Source organism: Ambystoma mexicanum, chromosome 2p (assembly GCF_040938575.1).
Source record: "Ambystoma mexicanum isolate Mex_15411 chromosome 2p, UKY_AmexF1_1, whole genome shotgun sequence".
In the NCBI taxonomy this organism is placed as follows: domain Eukaryota; kingdom Metazoa; phylum Chordata; class Amphibia; order Caudata; family Ambystomatidae; genus Ambystoma; species Ambystoma mexicanum.
The window spans coordinates 197,734,722-197,756,009 of NC_090923.1; the positions used below are offsets into that span (position 1 = coordinate 197,734,722).

General features: G+C 44.6%; 1 protein-coding gene across 6 annotated transcripts in view; it reads left to right on the forward strand.

The window, feature by feature from the left end:
• Positions 1-21,288, forward strand: part of LOC138566340 (protein SSUH2 homolog) — a 620,994-nt gene that overhangs the window by 561,264 nt on the left and 38,442 nt on the right. For all 6 annotated transcript variants that reach the window (XM_069643482.1, XM_069643483.1, XM_069643485.1 and 3 more), the window contains one exon: positions 16,611-16,718. In XM_069643482.1, coding sequence (XP_069499583.1) covers positions 16,611-16,718 — 108 coding nt within the window. The remainder of the gene's footprint in view (positions 1-16,610; positions 16,719-21,288) is intronic.

The window sequence follows — 21,288 nt, forward strand, 5'->3', positions numbered from 1 at the left end:
AGCAGTCCACTGCATATATCAGCATTTGCAATATACCAATTCAACGTAATTGAAAAATATCAGTGATTAGAACAATAAAATGTACTTCTAGGCAACACATCCACTCTAATTCATTTCACCTGAGGTCATTCAGCATCACGGTCTATCAGACCTCACCCTTTTATCTGTCACCCTTCTGGTTAGTTTGGATCCCTTGTACTTCATCGATTTCGATATAGATAGTGTTGGGTTGTAGATGAGTCATCTTATATCCTATATTTTCCCTATTCAAGTGGGCCTTAAATCTGATGGGGCTTGCAGCAAATCCCATACCTCGTGCCATATACTGTAATGCTTGGCATACCTTTGGGATGTGCCTGTTGCCCTGAAATATCAATTTCAGCCTCGACCCACTTCTTGGCATCCATCATCCAGCTACCATAGGTGGGTCCCTCAGATGCCCTCCATGCCAATACTATACAGCGTTTAGCTAGGACCAGCCCGTGTGAACACACTTTATTCACCATCTTGTATCAACTACCTTTTTAGGAGGCAACAGGCCTAGTATATATTGCGGTAAAGAGAATTGGGTTCTCCCTGATTTTTTGTTTTCGGGGGATCAATCTTGAAAAGGAGAGAGGGAATCTAGATAAAAGAAAAACACTTCAAGATTGTGTATCAACTGTCTCGCTCCTTGAAACACTTGTGTATAGGCGCGTTACAAATACCTTATCATATCATATCTATTGTTTTATTGTGTGTTATATTAATTGTTTTTAGATGATTTCTCATGTATTAATGAAATTACTAGTATTGTGAGAGTTTAACTTGTGTGGAGATCCTGTCTTTCGCTGAATGAGCGGATAGCAGAAAGCGTACATTGTCCTGTTGAGCGACTTGGGATAAAGAGAGGGGTAATCAATCTTGAGGTGTTTTTCTCTTACCCAGTATGTATCGTCTCACTGTCGACTGTACATGGGCACCTATCAGCTCATATAGCTTCTCTATCACATGAACCTAATACGTCTTCACTTTATTACAGTCCAACCACATATGGAGCTATGCCTCCCAATTCCTTCTTGCACTGCTAGCAGTGCGGGTCCATATCCTGTGACCATTTTGCGTTAACAACCATTGTAATATATGCCTGCATGATGCACTTATAGTGTATGTATTGGAACCAGGCATTTCTGGATTTATGTTTCCTGTGCATCAATTCTCTGTTCCATTCACCATCTGTGTGTTGCCTCCCCCGCGCCCCACAAAGTAATTATTCTATTTATCCCTTGGTTTTACCCCACCAGTGTTGGGTAAGATTTTCATATAAATGATAAATCTTCCTGACCTGTGTCAACCCCAGAACCTTTTGCTTTGACTAGATAACTATTTTACCTTGTCCCTAGGTGAAGGGGAATCTTTTTCCATCTCTCCCCTAGTCTTTTACTCTTTTTATGGGTGACCTTTTTATGTCTCTCCATAGTGAATGGTTGAAGTTATACTTTCCTACAACTTTTGGGCTTCGGCTGGGTTGCCCCTATGGGCTCCTCTGTTCATTTTGCTTTGATGTACTTGGGTGAACTACAGTTCCCAAGTAGTTAAGAGGTATTTTCATCCCCCTTTACATTTTATATAGAGAGCTAGCACTTTATGTGGAGGGCTGGGGGGGATGCATGCATGCAATGGATGGGATGCAGAATAACTCTGATACCAAATAATCGAACCTACTCTGGAAGATGGCAACGATTTCTGTTTTCTTATCAATTGTCTAAAACAGGGAGTTACAACGGACATCAACGGACGTTTGCTCGAGCTCTCATACATTTCATAAAAAATGACAGTTGTATAGTAAAAATTTGTCATATGTGACGTCACACTACGGGGCAAATAAGAGAAACCTACGAGGGGTGTGATGCGCTCAAGGGTAACATCTAAGTATACTTTGTATACTGGGTGGGTTGTGATTGGATCTCTACTTTCAGGTGGACAACTTGTGCCCACCTCTAGTGCTAGTCATCTTCAACATTATTAAGTGCACAGTACATCATTGGCTCTCAAACTTTAATGCCCTCCGTTATATGGCCCTCTACAATTGGTTGGCACGCTCGTGCCATGTCTGGAACATTCGCTTCACTTAGCAGCATGTAAGCTCATACCCAGGTGCCTGGAGGTGGACATGACTTTACCTCCCCACTCAATTAGCCCAACATCACATCACCCATGCCTTCTGCCATGAAGATTGTCTTTGAACTTGGCCTTGCAGTGTATTGTCTCTGGGAATATAAGGAAGTGCAAGCACGCACTATCGTTATTCTAGGACTCCATACTCAACTCTATTTGCATCCTTGTCTCATGTGACAGGAGACCACAATATGGACCATTTTGCAACAATTAACTTTCTTACATGAATAAGACGTGGCATGCTTGTTATTCTTTCTTAGCACCTTAACAGGGGATGATTCAGCTTGCATGTTCACAGCCTTCAAGAATAGATAACCAGTCTTGGCTGCCTTCAGCCTCGACACCAGGCCAGACAGCTTCACCATTCAAGTCCGCAATCTCAGCTAATTCTTACTCACAGCTCTCAGCCTTTCTTCTCCATGGGTCTGAGCTTACAAAATGTATGATACTGATGTCCAGCTTCTATATAATGGCGGCTCTTCCTGCAGTCGATTCACTACTCATAGCCAGCTTCTATGATCACTTAGTCTACTTGCGTTGCTGCATCTGTACAGTTATTGAACGGCTTGCATTTTTTTGTATTGCTCTTCGTACGTGCACTCTTCTTTTCACAAATGAAAGGTTACTCGATTATTTACTTCGTCATCAGTTTCTATAAGGGTCATGCATCATCTTCTTCAGCCAGTCTTCTGTGTGTCATGCTCGTCTTTTGTGACGTCAACAACTCCTTTTCTTGCCCTTTTCCATATTCCTTTGGGGATTTCCTCCATTAGATTGTCATCTCTTCGGGAGTACATCTGATAGGGTTTTCTCTGAGGGTATCTTCATTTGAATATTCTGTGGAATGGCCACGACTAACGGTTTCAAGCATGGCACAATCTCAGGCCCCCAACATACAGGTGGGAGGTGGGCGGGACTTACTGCAGAGGCATTCGGCTTCTCCTCTAAACTAACATGGCTACCGGAGTTGGGAATCTTTTAAGTTCCATCTTCCTAGCCCTAACTAGTTCAAGCAATTTAAATGGTTTACAAGCTGCTGCTATCATCTTAATGACTGCGTCTGCATGCAGATGGACAAACCAGTCCACCACATTAAGCAGCATTGCCACCCAGTAGTAAGAATTAAGATTCTGTATACTGCATTTACCCTCTGGCCGCTGTAGTCTGGTCATCGCTATCCTGGGGTTACTTTACTTCCACACTAATTTCCGAAGGATCGTGTAAAGTTCATTCTAGAATTCAGTCACAATGTTCACTAGCATTGCTTGAAAGATATACAACAGTTGAAGGAGCACAATCATTTTCGTCAAAGCTACTCTTCCCATTACATACAATGGGAGTTTCACCCGAAACACTGCAGCTCTACCAAAGGTGACCAGGGCGTGTTCCAGATTAACACCTCAGGAATTGGAAGCTCCTAGGTGGGGTGTCCATTTACAAGTGATTGAATCTACTACCCATGGATTAAGTAGCAGATTTTGAATGGTTTCTCACCAGTCCGGACAGCAGCTGGAAGACCTTTACGGTATCCAGTACATGTTCCAGTGTATGTTCCGGTCCCGCATGTAGACTAGTACAACATCTGTATGCGGTGCATCATTCCACCCATTTTAACACCTTCTTCCTCATGCCTTTTTCAAACTACTTTTGTTAGTTCCTCAATCACCAGCGCAAAGACTAATGGCAAAAGCGGGCAGCCCTGCCGGGTGCACCTGTATATCTGCAAGGGATGGGATATAGCTTTGCTTACCCTAACTCTAGATGTTGAGCCTTCATACAAAAGTTGCCCTCATCTTATAAATTGGGATCCTGGTACCATCTTTTCCAGTACCATCCTTTTGAAATCCTGAAATCCAGGTTTATTGTGTCAAATGTTTTATACGATTCTAAACTGTCCACCTCCAGATTTTGGGATGGCTTTCTGTACCCAAATAAATCATCTTAGTTCCTTAAATTGAGGATAAATCCTGTCTGGTCCAGGTGAACTCATTTTTGTATCTTGTGGCTCAACCTGCCAACTAAGATTTTACACCTGTTATGGGTGACAAAACCACTTGCGCCTACAACATAGCGCCTGACCATAACCCTTGTCCAAGCCTCCTCATATACTTCCAGGAGTTTAGGAGCTAGTAGGTCTTAGTATATTATATACACTTCGACTGTCAGAATCTCTATCCCAGGGGTTTTACCTCAGCCCAGATTCTCAATTTCCCAATCCACATTGACTAATACAATGAGTGCACCCAGAACCTCGCTCCCTTCAGCTGTCAGGGTATCTCATTCTGCTTCCTCCAGTCATGCACTAGCCTGCTCGCTCTCAAGTGTACTTGTTCTGCATATATTTCCTCATAGTAGTCCTGAAATACTTCACAGATGTCATCCTGATCTGTCATCATAGCACCATGTCCTGTTTATCACCAATGCCCACAAACATCTGTTTTGATTTTTCTCTTTACCAACCAGGTAAGGAGCCTGCCGGCCCTATTTCTTCAGCATGCCACTTAGCCACTTGACTAGCTTATTCATGCATGTTCAATCTCTCTTGCGCATCTACTAATTTATTCTTTGTTTAACATGTGTGTCCTTCCACAGCTTCCCCTTACCTTTGTTCCAAATATGCAATTTCCGGTTCTAGTCTGAATGCAGTACCAGCTAACATCTTACACACTTCAACTCAAGTAGATATGCAAAATCCCCAAATCTATACTTTCGAGACGTCCCATTCCATAAATCTATGTTTCCCAATTTAGCTCTAAGAAATGTTGATCTCATCCCTCAATGAGACTATTTTGATTAAATCTCCACATCAGTATAGGGGTGACTATGCACCTCTTTTTCATTTCTAAGTACAGTGGGGCATGGTCAGACGATCTCCTATCCAGGTATTCTACCTTTACAATTAGATCCAGATCTTCCTCCCTGTGAATGCATAATATATGTGAGTATATGAGCAATGCAATCCAGAGTAAAATTAATAACCGTGTTCTGCACCATGTTTCACTCTCCACAGATTGCACATATTTAGGTTGACATTAAGCAAAGTCTTAGATGCTGGGCCCAGTGTGTGTTTACTCTTATTGTGCACCAACGTCTTTATTCAGAATGCAAATTAAAATCTCCTAACCAGAGTACCCAGTCATGTCTGTGCTTGATTATCAAATCACCCATGGTTTCTAAAAAAACAGCCTTATTGATTATTGGTGCTTACATACCCAGCATTAGGATGGCTCTCCCCATTAATTTACCCAGAATCCCTAAATATCTTCTATCAGGATCTACAAACGTTCGCTGTAACATAAGGGTCACAGAGACTCTGATCCATGGTAATACCCCTCTCGCATAAGTGGCGAGGGTAGAGCTCACCACTTGACCCTTCCATTGAACACCAATCTTATTCAACTCAGACATATAAAGGTGCGTTTCCTGCAATACAGGCAAATCAGCATTGTGATTGACCAGATATAAATGCATCTTGCACATTATTAATTCCTCTGACTTTTCAGCTAATTATATTCAGCCTCCCCATACAACATTTTTATTTTTAAATAAATGTTAAGTAACCTCCTCATAGTACTGTTAAAGATGATTCCTCCGAACCTATTGCCTTCTGTCACAACAACAATTTAAAATTTGTCAGGGATTGTCAACAATGCAACCAAATATTTGACTGCTCTGCTATGTCCCACAATCTCTTTTTAGCTCTGTTCTTTCCCTCATTGAGCAACAGTTCCATCTACCCTCACCCAGGGACTGCATGCACCTCGACAGTCTTTAGCACCAGAAGCATACTCCTGTATGCTAACAGTTAGTCCGCTAATGTAGGCTTCTTCCTGTGTGCTATCTATGTGATATCTATTTAAGAACATGTTCCGCTTTATCGACCAACATTCATTAACATGCACATTCTTAGTCCATTTTCCACTGTTTGCCTTGGCGTCTGTCCATGGGACTCGCCAGACACCCACACCAGGCACTTCTCTGTTCACTATTCTCTATGCAGGACTTCCTTGGGCCATGCCATCCAGCCAGTCCCATGCTTCTTTTGCTGTACCAAAGAAGAAGGATTTGCCACTTGCTAATACCTTAAGCTTGGTTGCATAGAACTTCATATTTTTGTAACTTTGATCCCTTAATCTCCCCTTTACCGCCTCAAAAGATTATTTTTGCTGTTACACCTCCTGGGTAACGTCTTGGAAGATGATAATCATTGAGCTGCCAGCCATATAGTTAAAGCTTCATCTACTGTCTTTCTGGCGCGCATCTCTATCTCATAAATTAAAGAATTTTGCAATAATGGTGCGCAGCGTGGCATCCACTGGTATTATCCTCCCCGGCACTCTGCGTCCCTTTTAATTGTAAACCACTTTGATGGTCCTTTGATACGTAATGTCTCCATTAGGAATATTGTAAAAAAGTAAATTTGCGATCATCCTATGGCATCTTCTTGAGTGACCTTACATATCTTCAGCTATAAATATATGAGTACTTGTGGCTGCGGTGAGGGCATTGATCCTAGCTTGCAACAGTCACTGAGTCTGCAACATCACTAATTCTTTGTCCGGCCTCAGCTACCCGCTCATCTACTTTCTTCAGGTCCACTCTCACCAAGGTCGTCTCTGTGCCTACTGATTGCACCTTGCTTTTCAGCAGTGATCTGGAGTCATGTATGGCTTCCAGTAACTTCTCCTGTGTAATCACTCCTTACTCAGTTGTGTTCATACACACATCTTCAGCAGCCTGCCTTACTTGTTTGGTCTGCTTGACTCTAATTCATTTCAATTCATCTTTTATAATGCTCTTAATACCGGAGACCAGTCTCTAAGCACACAGGGCTGGGATTTGAATCTGTGTTGCTCTGCGTTGGCTTGCTTCTAACACACATGCCTTGCCCCTGAGCTGTCCTCGTGGTCCCTTTACTCCCAATATACTTATCCAGCTGTTGTTGTTGCGCCTTCACCATTTTATGACTTTTGGTCAGCACTTCTGCCAGTGTCCTTTTCGATGTCCACCTCTGCTACCAAGGGTGACCGCATATTTCAATTTTTTTCCCTTACTTTCCTCATCGCTTGCTGCCAACTCTTCAGCTGGTCTAGATATTAAACATGGTGGCGGACAATGGTACATTAATCAGCACAGGACCCTGCCGCGATTGCGTTGGTGCACAGCGAAATCTCCCGCTGTTGTTTTCGACTTAATTCACGGTGCAGCTCCATTCATGTGGTTGTATCTGCTGCAGCCGTTCTACTCATTCATTGCCACATGGTGCACAGGGATGGTACCGAGTTGTTCCCCCTTTTCCTTAGTATTGGTACCTCCCCCTGTGCCACTTATATTTAGATCGCATCCGTGGCCACATTTCTGTCTCCATCTGTGAGGATAGATTTCTCTTTCAGGCAACTTTTCTGCCATATTCTATGGACCCCCAAACTGTGTGCTTTTATTTTACACCTTGTCCTGACTTTTTACAGAGAAGTGAAGTCTTCAGATTCACTTCACTGGCCTTTTGCTAATTTGTAATGGGGATACTGACTAGTCCTTCAGACTGTCAGTACTGGAAACTGTTTCCCTTTTGTCTTTTTTGACATGTTACCTATTTGGGTAACTTTTTCTTATTGCACACATCATCTTTCAAGGCAGTGCAAAGGGGATACTTTTGTATCACCATAGACATTTACCAAAGGGATTCTTGGTTACTTTTAAATGCGCCTAAAGACAAGTTGGTGGCAGCAGTTATACTTTTACAATTGTTGCTATATTTTTATCATGCCAATTCGCATTTACCACATTTGGCTACTAACAGTGGCTAGTGGCCAAAGAGGACTGTGCCATGAGATTATTTGCTTGTTCTTTGGCCATTTTGTTCTTTGGCCTTCTCCCTGCCTTCTCAGGCCAGGAATTCCCTTTTATGGTCATGCATTTGCCTGGGAAAGCAGTTGTTTTCGTGGGCTAGTGCATGCCATGTGTGCATGGACCTAGGAAGTGGGCTGGGATTGTCTGTGAGTATGGTGTGCATGCATGTGTCTGCCCCATAGTGTTCCCTGATTGGACCACTTCTGGTGTGCATGAGTATTGCAGACTGTAAGGAACGCATGGTATCAAAGTAAGACGGACACAAGTGACCACAGTTGAAGGGTGTTTATTGAACGTTATCAAGGGTGTGATAAACACCTATCTAAATCTAAAGATGGGAGCAAGCTACAACAATCAAATAATAATAACGCAGTCCTAGTGGAGTCTTGTCAAAATAAAAGGGCCTATACTAAAAAACCTATTGCCAATCCTTACCGCTAATTTACAAATAATGTGGGGAAATGTTCAAGAAAAAGAAAGAAATGTTCACAAAATGATAAGTCAGGATGTTCATACCGTCGGCCTCCATTCCCCTTGTTTTCAGCATGGGACAAAGAGGTTCACTCGAGCAGAGCACACTCTTGGGCTTCTTTGGCAAGAGGACACAGTTCCATCACCAACATCAAGGCCTTCTGTGCCAAAGTCTCTTAAGTTATCAAAGTCTCTTGATTCATAGGGCCTGATGTACCAAAACAACAAAAAGTTCCTTTACAGACATTCAAGTCGGGTAATTCACTTTTCACCCTGGATCCCCCTCAGCCAGGCTCAGATCCCTTTTCTACCACAATCCTTAGTTTGGATCCCCCTCTTCCGGGCTCAGATCCTCTTCTCCAATGTTTACAGAATATGTTCTCAGATGACTCACGGTTCACCCCAGATCCCTCTCAGCCAGGCTCAGACCCCTTTTACACAATTAGTCTCCCTCAGCTGGGCTCGGACTAATTACAGTTCATATTAGCTATCAAAGACTTTCGATTGTGCACAGGGTTTAGCTTGACCCGTTGCTGGCCACTTCGATTTCCCAGTTCACAATTTTACACTCTCAGTTGGATGCCTAACAGAGACCTTTGAATGAGCACCCACGTGTCGTCGGACCACTCTGTATATGGCATCTACCTTGGTTTCAAAAGTATAGTCACTCCTTGGAAATTCAGTTATATTGGCGTTACTCATCACATACACCTTACAGTATGTGTTTTGCAGATTTCTTCATAGAGTATTAACGCTTGCAACCTTGGTTCTAACACAGACCGGTCTGCTATCAGTCTCCCCAATTCACCGGCTGTGCAGACTTTACTAGAGCGGCTTTGTTGTAGGAGCCAAGGACAGTACCACGGCGGCAATTGCTCCTACAGCCTCGGCTATCGATGCGAGGGAGTCCCGGGTACCTTAGACACACAATGCTCCTTTCTTCAACTTTAATTACCGTTTTTATGTTTCTTTTTGTCAAGGACCCGGGAAATTAGTGTTTTTCGTCCGCTGAAAAGGCCAATGGCAATTTCGTCCTTGCAACCCTTCCTGGTCTTGCCGCCTTTCTCCTCGTGTTAAACTGCCATCTCGGAACTGATGCTTCTCATGTGTTTTGCCTTGCTCAGAGTGTGCTTTCGTGCTTCACCTTTTATCCTTGCGGGGAAGTGTGATGGAAGTCAAGTGCATGTAATTATCAGTAATTCCCTGACTCTGCCTGACCTTTGTGTTGCGAAATTTCAGGTATATGGCTCTGGCGTTAGTCCGTTTTCTCTCACAGTGAGATGTCTGTGAAAAAGTGTTCATGTCGGGAAAGGGGGTGGGGTGGAGGGTTGGGTTCCTAGGTATCTTGGTAGGTTGGGGAAAAGGTGTTACAAGTAAGGGGAAACTGCATCCCATCCGCCTGTGTCCCACTTCAACTCCCAGAGAACCCCTCATCCAGTTAATCCTCCCACATTGACCCACCTCCAGGAACTGGATCGAAAAGTGGTGGCCGTATACTGGCCACCTGGATGAAAGATCCCCGGGGACTGGCGGGTGAGACACCTTCAGGTTTCTCACGAAACCCTTGCTATTGGAGGGCTGAGTTTGATCCCTCACCTGAATTTAGAATAAGAATAGGAGTCCTGCAGTCATTCCAGCAGATCAGAAGTGTAGCCACGTATCCTGTGTAGCTGTGCAGACAACGAAAGACCTGAGGACAAATCCTGAAGAGGGCTGGCCGGTCTTACTTCTGTCCTGGTGAAGCCCTTCTGGACTAACTGATCTGAGAAGACCCCTGCTGGTTCTTTGACCATTTGGACTGCTGGGACCAACCAGTCTCGATGTCGTTTCACTATCCTTCATCCTGGAGCCTTCGCGAGTGTCTTTGGACCACCCAGTGAACGGACCAGCTCTGTTTCCTGGCCACTGTGCCAGAAGCGTTGCCATTCCGCATTTCTGCCCACAACTTTGGTAGTCACTAGCTAGTCCTACAAGTCCCCTTCCTGCCAAGTTTCAGCATCCTAGTATCCAGGTAACCGGTTCTAAAGGGCTTCCTTTGTTCGTGACTGGAGAGACATCTGCTGTCGCCCGTGTGCAGTGACTGTTGCTGAAACTGGCCATCGCCCATCGGGTAGAGTGTCCTGAAGAGTCCTACATCGGTGCATGCTGCATTTCTTTGCTGGAAAGGGTTGCACTCAGCTCCTGGACTCGACTGGAAACGTCCTTGCACCCGCATCTCCTGGGCATCTTCTACTGGATCCAATAGTGGGAAACCCTACTTCCATTGACCGCCATTCGAACAGCCAAGTCCTTTGGGAAAGTATGTTGCGATACTTACCGGTGCCCTATCTCCTCCATTATAAAGTCTGTTTAGATTTTGTTTTATATTCCATTCCTTTACTTTCTAAACATTTATTAAAAAAGCTATTCTAAAAGATAGTAAAAGTAGTGTGACGAATTGAGGGAACAAGTTACTTCTCCCCAAGGGAGAGCTCCCCAACCCCTAGAGAGGGAGGTGAGCCCACACCACAACAACTTCCTTAGGGGTTGAAGCAAGTGGGACCTTTGGGGAGAAGGACTCCCGTTCCCGTGAGGACCTCCCTGAGGCCCTCCTCGTGATGGCTTGTACAGACTTTTATATTACACTAGAGTGGTATAAGTTTCATGAAGATAAAGCAAACCATTATCGTCAGCACCACGAAACTGAGCATATCCCTTGAAATCATACTCGCTAATGGACTGTTCTAAGGAAGCAGATAAGGGATGATATGCCAGAAAACCAACGAGAGAGGGCGGAGAATTGAGAGGGAGCCGAACACAGAGAGAACCAAGGGAAGCCCCATGTACATAAAGAGAACAGAATACGACATGGTTGCGGTAGAACTTGGATCCTGTGTAAGCCAGAGCAGCTCTGATGCAGAGTGAGAAATGCTGAGAGACCAGTGTGTCACAGCGAATGAAATCCAAGTCCTGTGGAACAGAGAGTTTGTTGGTAGTGTGTACACAAAACAGTTGTGGTGGGCAGTCCGTTGGTACAACACGACACCGCCAGCTGGAGGAAGTCACTCCGATCTGAGTCATGCCCCAGTGACTTTTAGAAGATGAGATTGAGACAAAGAAGAGAGACACAGTGAAAGTAAGCCACTGAGCTACATAGCAGACCCCTGTCACTGTTGACGCTGAACACAGAAGGTTGTACAGAGAACGGGAATACTGTAAGGGCAAGAGGGTCTCAATGTAAAGCAAATGAAACTCATCCGAGTATTAGTGGGAAGGTAATTGGAAATTAAGTAAAAACCAGAACTGTGTTAAAGAAATAGAAACAAACACAAATACTACAAAGTGGGACGAAAGAAAAGTTGGAAACTTCTCACGTTGGGAAAAGAGAAAAGACAACCCATAGCTCGAAGGTAAAAGGGAGAATATAAAAGGAAAGGACACTTGGCGAATACAATCTTCTGATGGCAAGACGATAACGCTCTTTCATGAAGCAGCACTCTGGGAAAGGGTGAATTATAATTGGAAATTGAGTATTCACATTATACAAGACGAGAACAGTATACAAGGGGACCTGGAACACTGCAAGAGAGAGTGAACGAACTTCCATTGAACTAAGATAATTAAAGAGAAAGAGAAAAAGGAGGCTACCAGTCCTCTAAGGGAGTTACAGAACTTAACTAAATAGATATGAAAAGACTATTTGCATTTAGTTACTGAGTGGGACAGAAGAATCAAAACGGAAATCCCAGGGAAGAACACAGTAACCAGGAGAAGGGAGTCATTCTCCTGGTCTTAGTTATATTGGTGGTATGGTCAGATAGGTTCGATTTGGACAGTGGACAGACTTGTTTTGGACATTTATACTGACCGATGAGCACCTTAGTTAATAAAATAGGTAGGGAGAACCCCATAGTCCTAGGGAAAGATGGGCCTTATTTTACTATAAATAAACCTCACAGTAAAGATTTCTTTACTGCGTTCATCTGATCTGCCACAGCACTTTACTTAACTGTAAGAGTTCTGAGAAGTCTTCTGGAACACTGTTCACCCCCACTGGCACATTTTATAACTTTGTCCCATCTACTAAAGGAACTTTGAACTTTTTGGCAAAAGTCTCCTTTCAAATTATGGTTGGACGGATAGTGAGGGCTTCTAATCCTGTGGACTGGTTATCCAATTGCTTAACTGATTACCTTTGCTTTCAAGTATTTAGGTAAATTGTGTGCATTGTAATAACCAAAGGTGACTGTATATATGTTTTATATTTAGAGTGTTGTGTGATATTACTACCCGCTTGATTAATGTTCTAGTGTGTTTTTGGGCCTAAAATAAATAGAGTATTTCTATACTTTGCTGTCTAAATGTAATCATTGTATATTTCACTGTGCGGACTCATTTGCCTCATTACGAACCTGGCGCTCCTATAATGACGGTAAGGGCCCGGCACCGTTCATTACGGGATGCCCTATTACGAGATCAGACCAGACGTCCTTAGCAGGTCCCGCAGGGGGACCAGAGAGCTAATAACGGACCTGTTATTAACAGGCTCGTTATTAGCTCCCTCCCCATTCCCATTGAGCCCTATGTGGGCTCAATGGGGATGGGGATGGGTTTTTTCAATGAGGAATTACCGGGTCCTCCGAGGTTGGAATGGCCCGGTAATTCCTCATTGAAGGAACCCGGACCTGGAATCCGGTATGGAGGCAGCCATGCCCTTATTAAGGGTATGGCTGCCTCCATACATGTAATGAGGCCCATTGTCCTTGATTGGGTTAGCTAAACTCCCCAAGCTCCCCCGTTCACTATAACTAGGGTGGCATTTTGAAATCAATCTACCAGGCAAGATTTTAGAAATCCATCTTAGTACCACACATCAGGGCAGGACAGTGCAGCAGATGGAGCCGGTGCACCCACTACAGTATGCCTTCATTTTACCAGTTCCACAGCTCTCCTGTGGATAGTGGTTGCTCTCGCTGATCTGTTCCTTTGATGTTGCACAGCGATGTATTCCATCTGCTGTTTAAGCGACGAGTACATCATCTCAGGGTGCCTGTACATTCTAGCAGCATTCCTTTTTCAGCATCAAAGATGGCTTTCAACAGGACTTCTGTGGCTCTATGGACAGAGCTCTGAGCAATCATATCTTCTAGGCTCGGCTCTAGGCATCTAGTGCTTTTTGCTTGTACATTGAGTAATCTGTAAGGAATCATTTTTCCGCAAAATATGCGGTCTGTATCAGATCATCACATCTTCATGTACCACCATGGCTCTTATTGTAGTGTAGCTATGATGCCGGTCACGAATAATGCTCTGTTATCCTGCCTACACAATCTGGGAAGGCATCATGAAGTAAGCACATACAACTGAATTTAGGTTTTGGGCTATAGATTTTTATTCAACAAAAAGCAGGTTGGAAAAATGCCTAACTTGCCCTATGTTAAGGTGGTATTTCCCTACCTAAATAAAAAAGGATGGTCTGTGTCGGGAAGTCCAAAGTAAAAGTCTCTCTGTGTCCAAAACCTAAGCGTGCCCTCACAGATATTTGTATACAATGTGCAGGGATGTCAACATCAAAACAAGAAGTGTTCAAATAAAAGTTCAGAGCTTCTTCCAGCTCGTAGTTTGGAAAGGGCTTTCCCTTCCCCAAGGTTCAAGATAGTTCACTATGCAAATGGGTTCCATTCTCCAAGCTTCAAGATAGTTCACAATGCAAAGGGGTTCCCTTCCCCACACTTTCGAGTCTTTCAGCTTTTCCAAAACATACTTCTTTGTGATACTTTCCAGCTCATCAAATTTCCTGTATATTCAATTACAAGCTTCTTAGCAGTTATTTTAAGTGGCTTTCACATAAGTAGGTGTCCTCAGTCTAGGCGCAGTTGTCAGACCACACGGTCCACTCATTTCAGGTCACAGAACCGAGACACCTGTCTTCCCTCTTCTTCCTTGTATACATGTTGCCACTGTTTCAGCTCTACAGTGGTACTTGGGTTCTTCCCATTTCACATCTTGTTGATGCTTTACCATTTGCTTGTTTTGCCACTATTCACTTGTTGCACTTCCGTATCTTTCTATGGCTCTTGCTAATGCTTGTTCTCTCAATTCACACAGTTCCTTTATGACGTAGGAATTCACAAAACTGCTTTCATTCAGATCAGTTTTCAACAGTATTTGTTTTCACTCAAATTAGTATTCAATAAAATGCTTATTTTCTTGCTTTCATTCTCTTACTCTTGGCAAGGCTTGCAATCTCCTCTGGCCACTTTCCTAAAGCTCGCTTAAACTCACATTTTCCTGTAATTTACCCTGGGGATTCGCTCAGCTCCAGGTTAGCCTTTCTTTCATCTCTGTTGCCGTTCCATATTCACGAAACCTTTCCCATCGGTTTTCTTAGCAGTTTTATATCATCATTATTATAAAAGGTATTCAGCAATTTGACTGAGGTCAAACTTTACTGGCATTCATATCGCCCAAACAGTCTCTAGCTCATTTGTGAGCGACCCGACCTGCACCAGCCACGTGTCTATACCTCAGTGTCCCAGAGTCACTCAGGCTTCTCTTACTCACTGGATAGACTGTCTCCGGGTGCTCCCCCACGGCTGCACAGAGAGGTATGCAGACCAGCTCTGCTACCAGTGACATGTTGAAAGCTCCTGCCACGATCAGCTTCCGCTGCAATGACTCTGCAGCTCGTAGGCGCTTCAGGCATGCGTCTCTGTGGCTTCACCTCCAGCTTCTCCGGCAAGCGTTCCACAAGTGATCGCCCTAGCCTCACATGTGCATGCCATTTATAGTGTCCACTTGGCTTTAAGTGTAGGCAATGTTGATTCATTACATAACGATCTTGGTACTCGGCCTGGGAAATGGTGGACTTATTGTGAAAGGGAAATATGGCATACCGTGTCTCATCCAGGTGTTCCTCCTCCCCACTCCGCAGGTCTCGTCCACCTTCCCTCGCATATCCCACCCAGGTTCAGGATCCGAAAGCGACGGCCTTTCTCTGGCCACCTGGGGGTAGAATATATTGGGGAAAGAAGTGAGGATTCCCTCAGATTCCTCACATATTATCTAAACTCCAGGAAAGAAGCATTTAGTGTGTAGGAGAGAGGGTGAAGGTCACACAGCATTCAAAATCTACTTTACAACCTACAAAATATCATCAAACCACAGCATATTATTGCATGATCATAGCCCCCCCCACTCATAATTTTTTTCAGACGTTAATCTTATTACGAAAGTACTATACAAGCCACCGAACTTCCACCAGTGGGTTACTCCTGCCATTCACACCCACATCAAATTTATGATACTGGCTCCAATTAATGCTTGAGTAATTTCAAGACCCTTGCCCATGTCCAATAAAACAAAAATCCTAGGGAGTAAAATTAACATTTCATGTCTGGTGTGTTCTCTCCTTGACCAAACAAAATGGAATCTCATCACAAGAACAACAGGAAACTCCATTGTGGACAATAATGCACAGTTCAGAAACTATTCATCATGTTCCTAGGTAAGAGCAGTTCCAAGCCGGATCGTAAAGAAAATGAAAACCCACCTCTTCCAACCCTCACACCACGCTTTCTTCAGTCAGGAAGTGCCTAGAGCCGAGCCATTTCTATGTTGTGTGTTATAAAACTATCCTGTTTCATTAAACCATTCATTCATTTTTTCATTCATATACAAAGGGACTCCTCTCAATTGTTTGCATCTTATGTTTTTATATGTTGCCTCTGACAGCTTCTGTAGAGTGCTTTTCATGACGCCATGTGTGTTATAGTCATATTTCAGAATGCTTCTGAATGGGGAGAATGGTTATTTTCAAAAGGTACAAATGAAATATTAACTAGCCTAAAATACAAACTTGGCTGCAAACATTTTTGACAAGGAATCATTCCTAGCCAAATGGATCTGTGCCCAATAATCTTGCCACAAAGCAGGTAGAAACCCTATATGTGCCTTGACTGTTTGTGTAGTTCAGGGAGCATACAACTCACCATGAATATAACTGCTGCACATTTTCTGCTTGGGTGAGAAACCTGAAGCGTGATTACCTTTTTTGATTCTCCCAAATATTACATGCTGTCATTACTTCATAACAGAACTGGGAGGATATCTAAAGCAGACCATTTACCATTGAATCTCTTTTCCTTTTCAAGGTATATCCACTGATGACTTTCCCTGATGCTTCCATTAATCAGGCTTCCCAGATTGCTATTCAGCAACACAACACCCAATTTGCATCAACATCTCGCATTCTGAGACAGGTGAGCTGCATCAGATTCATATAATTTCATGGATCAGCGAACATTGAGCAATTTGTATCCACTTGTGCATATGAGCAGGGGTTAACATCCCACAGTTACCTGGGCAGGAGATAGGTTACATGCATCTGGCAAATACCGGTTCTACATGGATTTATGTGCAGAATGGTTGCTGTTCGGACAGGTTTGCAGTACCTGTGCTGGCCATAAATGGCAAGGAGGAGAGGAAGGGGATCTTGCGTATTCTTGTTGTAAGAGGTGCCATACAGATCTCTAACCTGAGCAGATATTAGTTTAAGACACTAGGTCAGGAAGTGGCACTGGATAAAGATGCTCTGCAATATGATTTGGGGCCTGTCGTTTGGGTTAAGATACAAAATGCTGCTTAGCCCAGGGAATGCAGCCACTTTCCCTGGGAAAGGGCTTCCAATATATGGCAATTCTGGGCCTGATACACAAGAAATAAGGACAAAGAACAATGTTGGCCGCCTTTAATAGTCATTTGCAGTACATTCAAAAGTGTATGAGTAAAAATACTAAAATGTGGTAGAATGGCCCTCCTAGGCACATTATAAAAGTAACCAAAAAGTCATTTTAGGAAAAGATATAAGGCCACAAAGTACTATAACCTCGCCTCACTTTTTAGGTGATGTATGCAATTGTAACAATACAAGAAATTCACAAGGAGACACACCGGTAGTTTTATGGTCTAATCATTCTCCCCATAAGAGTGAGCAAGAGGATAATGGACGTAAAGTCGACGTCTGTACTTGCTTCCAAAAAGTCAGGACAGGATTCTAAACAAAGCCAAAAGGAAGCGTGTGCTATAGAAGCTTATGGGATGAAAGCTGCAAAAAGAAAATCTTTACTAACACTTTCTCCTCCCCTCCTGCTCCCCCAGCCTAGGGGTCCGATTCGTGTTCAAGTCTGTTATTCATCCTGTTGGGTAGGATTTTCATATTTGTGATAAATCTTCCTGACCTGTGTCAACCCTAGAAAGTTTTGCTTGGAATTGGGGATTATTTCTCTTCGTCCCTAGGTGTGTGGGAATGTTTTTCCCCTCTCACCTAGTCCTATACTCTTTTTATGGGTGACCTTTTTATGTCTCGCCATAATGTGTGGTTGGGTTTATGTTGAATCTGGGAGTTTTGCATTGCTGCTGTTTTTGAAACTAGGCCTTTTTTCTATTTTTAGAAAAGTTGAATCTGGGTGTTTTTCATTGCTGCTGTGTATGAACACTAGGCTATTTTCTCCTTGTGAGTCCCCTTTTCTCCTCTTGTGTCTCCCCTAATCTAAGTGCCACATCAACTTAATTGTCTGTTGTCTATTGTTTCTCCTGAATTGTCACTCTGTCTGCTTGATCCCCACCTCCTGTGTCCCAACCCTAGTGTCCCCCCCACTCTTCTCACCACCCTTCTACCCACCCTCTCTGTTGAATCCTCTATGGTGCTCTCTGTCTCTCCCATCTTCTCCAACTGCTTTTCTATTGACTAACCTGTCCTTCTCACTACGTCTGGGAGGAAGAAGTTCTAAAGGGATATCCTAGTCTCCAAACCAGGCCTCCCCATTGCTGATGCCTACACCAGCGCTTACTCTAGACAGACCCTCACCGACATCCTCTTTGTTGTTCCCTCTCCAAGCCTGTGGACCCTCCATATTGTCTCTGTGTTCTCTCCTTTCTCATCTTCACCCATTAATGGTGGCACCTGGTGGGGGGCCCTCTTGGCCCCCCTTCCACTCCTCCAAGACCATCACAAATGTTTATCTAAATGACACCGTCTTGCTCCAAGGCCCTCACGCCAACCTCCACCTTTTTGATAGACTCTTCTCAACTTCCTTCCTTCTCCCACAGTCCCTTCTTTCCCTTCTCAGGCTCCTCTGCCTCCTCCGTCCTCTCTTCAGCACACTCTACTGCTTTTTAGGCTGTCCTGTTGCCTCCCTCTTCCGCCACCCATCTGGAATCTTCCTCTTCCTTGGTTACCTTGCCCTCTCCTTCTTCCTCCGCTGCCCATCCTTTGGCTCTTTCTACACTTCCTCAGGGTGTACCTCAGATCTGTACCCTACCATGGAAGTCCTTCAAAGATGGCAACCTGCTCCACACTGCCACTCTCAACTCTCGATCAGCTGTCAAACACTCCTCTGACATCTGGCGTCTCCTTGAAGAACTCGACCTGGATGTTCTCGGTCTGACCGAGATGTGGTTCACGGCCAGATCTGTCACAGGTTTTCACACTCTCCTCCCTGATGGCTACAAGATCCTCTCCCGCCCAGATCCAACCATCCCATTGGGAGTGTAGCCTTGATCTTCCTGGAGTGGATCCCTGCCTCTATAATTCCTATGCAGGACTACTCTTCTTTTAAATGCCTGGTCTGCAGGCTCTCTTTCTCCTGGCCTCTCTCTCACTGTCACCACTATCTATCGCTACCTGGCCAGGTAATCTCCTTCCTCTCTGAGAGGGCGGACGTTGCCTCCTCTCTCCTTTCCTCTACCTCCCACCTTCTCCTACTTGGATGCTTCATGTCCTTCTTCTGGACTCTTTCGCAACCTCTGTGACTCTCTCTCTTTATATTCACCCCTCTGGCTAGACTCACTCTGCAGGGCACCTCTTAGATGTTCTGATCTCCTCAGACCTCTCCCTCTCTAACCCTATCACCACTCCTCTCTCCTGGAGTGATCACTTTCTCATTTCGTCTCATCTCTCTCTCTCTACCCCTCAGGCCAAGCCTGCTCCAGCTCTCCTACCCACCTTCTCGGTCATCCAACCCATGAAGTGTGTGTCAGTTGAGACTTTCGCCACCACTTTCTCTACTCCCTCTGCATCTTTGGCTGACTCACACACTGAAACAGCCCTCTCTAAACTTCACTGCTTTATCAAGTACACTCTTGTTGTACTTGCCCCTGTCATGAGGATCCGCCGGAGAACTAATTCCAAGTGCAACTCTTGGTACGACTCAGACCTCGTCACCCTTAAACACAATTGAAGGGTTGTTGAGAGGAAGTGGAGGGCAACAGGTACACTCTCTAATAAACTGGCCTGCCGCCTTATCCAAAGGTAAAACAGACTCTCTGACCGTGCCAAAAAGAGAGCGCACATCAAAGCTCGCGTCTCTGCGGCATCAAATAACTCTGAATGTTTTAAAATCTGCAAGGAACTGACCAATCCTGCTCTAGTCTCTACTTCTCCTGTCCCCTCCCAGGCACTCTGCACGGATCTGGCTTCTCATTTCATCACAAACACTCAGGACATCCTGTCTACCCTCTCCTCCTCTCCATCATCCTCCCTTCCCCCCTTTGTTCACCCCTGACGACGTTTCTAGACAAGTCCGATCTATGAAAGTCTCATCCAAACAGGTTCTTCCCTGTTCTTCCAAAACCATCAAGGACCACATTGACACCCCCGCTCCAGCCTTGGCCGATTTCTGCAATCACTCTTTCGCCACTGGCACCTTGCCCTCTGAAGCACTCCCTTGTGCACCCCCTTCTTAAGAAACCTTCTGCTGCTCCCTCCTGTCCAGCCGACTACAGCCCGATCTCTATTACTCCTTTCCTGGGAAAACTCTTGGAAAAGCTGGCTATCTCCCAGCTTAACCTTCACACGGAATCTATTGGTTGTCTTCATAACCATCAGTTGTCTTCAGAGCTGCCAGAAGCACGGAAACTGCTCTCCTGAATATCCGTGAAGACCTGCTCTCAAACCTTGATTTTAACCTTCCTTCTGTCCTCATTCTCCTCGATCTGTCCTCTGCTTTCGATACTGTCAACCATGAAATCCTGCTGTGGTAACCTGGGCATCACTGATCAGGCCCTGGCATGGCTGACCTCCTTTCTCACTGATTGACCCACCAGGTCCAACTTGGGTCCTTCCTCTCCTCTATCACTCTCTCCACCAGTGGTGTTCCCCAGGGGTCTATCTCGTGGCTGTTCAACCAATACCTGGCACCTCTTGCCCACCGCATGCCGCACTCTGGTCCAACTTCCAGTGCTATGCGGATGACACTCTGCTCTCCTTCAGGCCCCCCTCAGCCGCCTCTACTATTCCTCTCAGTCCAGACTGTCTATCTGCAATTCAGGAGTGGTGTGCCGCCAATTATCTCTTCCTTAATGCCAGTAAGACTGAGATCTGCCTCATCGGAACACCAGCTCCCTCCTTTCCTCTCACTCTATGGCTGCCCACCCTGGGACCCCTTTCCTCTCCTAACTGTGAGGCTAAGAACCTCAGGGTCATCTTCGACTCCACACTCTCTTTCTCTCCTCATATCTCTGGCATCTCCAAGAAGTCAAATTACCAGTTGCACCTCCTCAGAGGTATTCCTCCCTTCCTTACTTTCCCCCAGAAGCTCACTGTCTCCAGAGCTCTGGTTCTCTTTAGGCTGGACTACTGCAAAAGCCTCTTTTCAAATCTTCCTGCCTCTTCAAATCATCCAGAACAGAACTGCGAGACTTGTCCTTTGCCTCAAGCACAGGGATCATATCTCTCCAGCTCTGAAATCCCTTCACTGGCTCGCAAGTACAAGACTCTTTGCATTGTCCACATGGCTTTCTGGGTTCGGGGACCACACTACCTCCAACTCC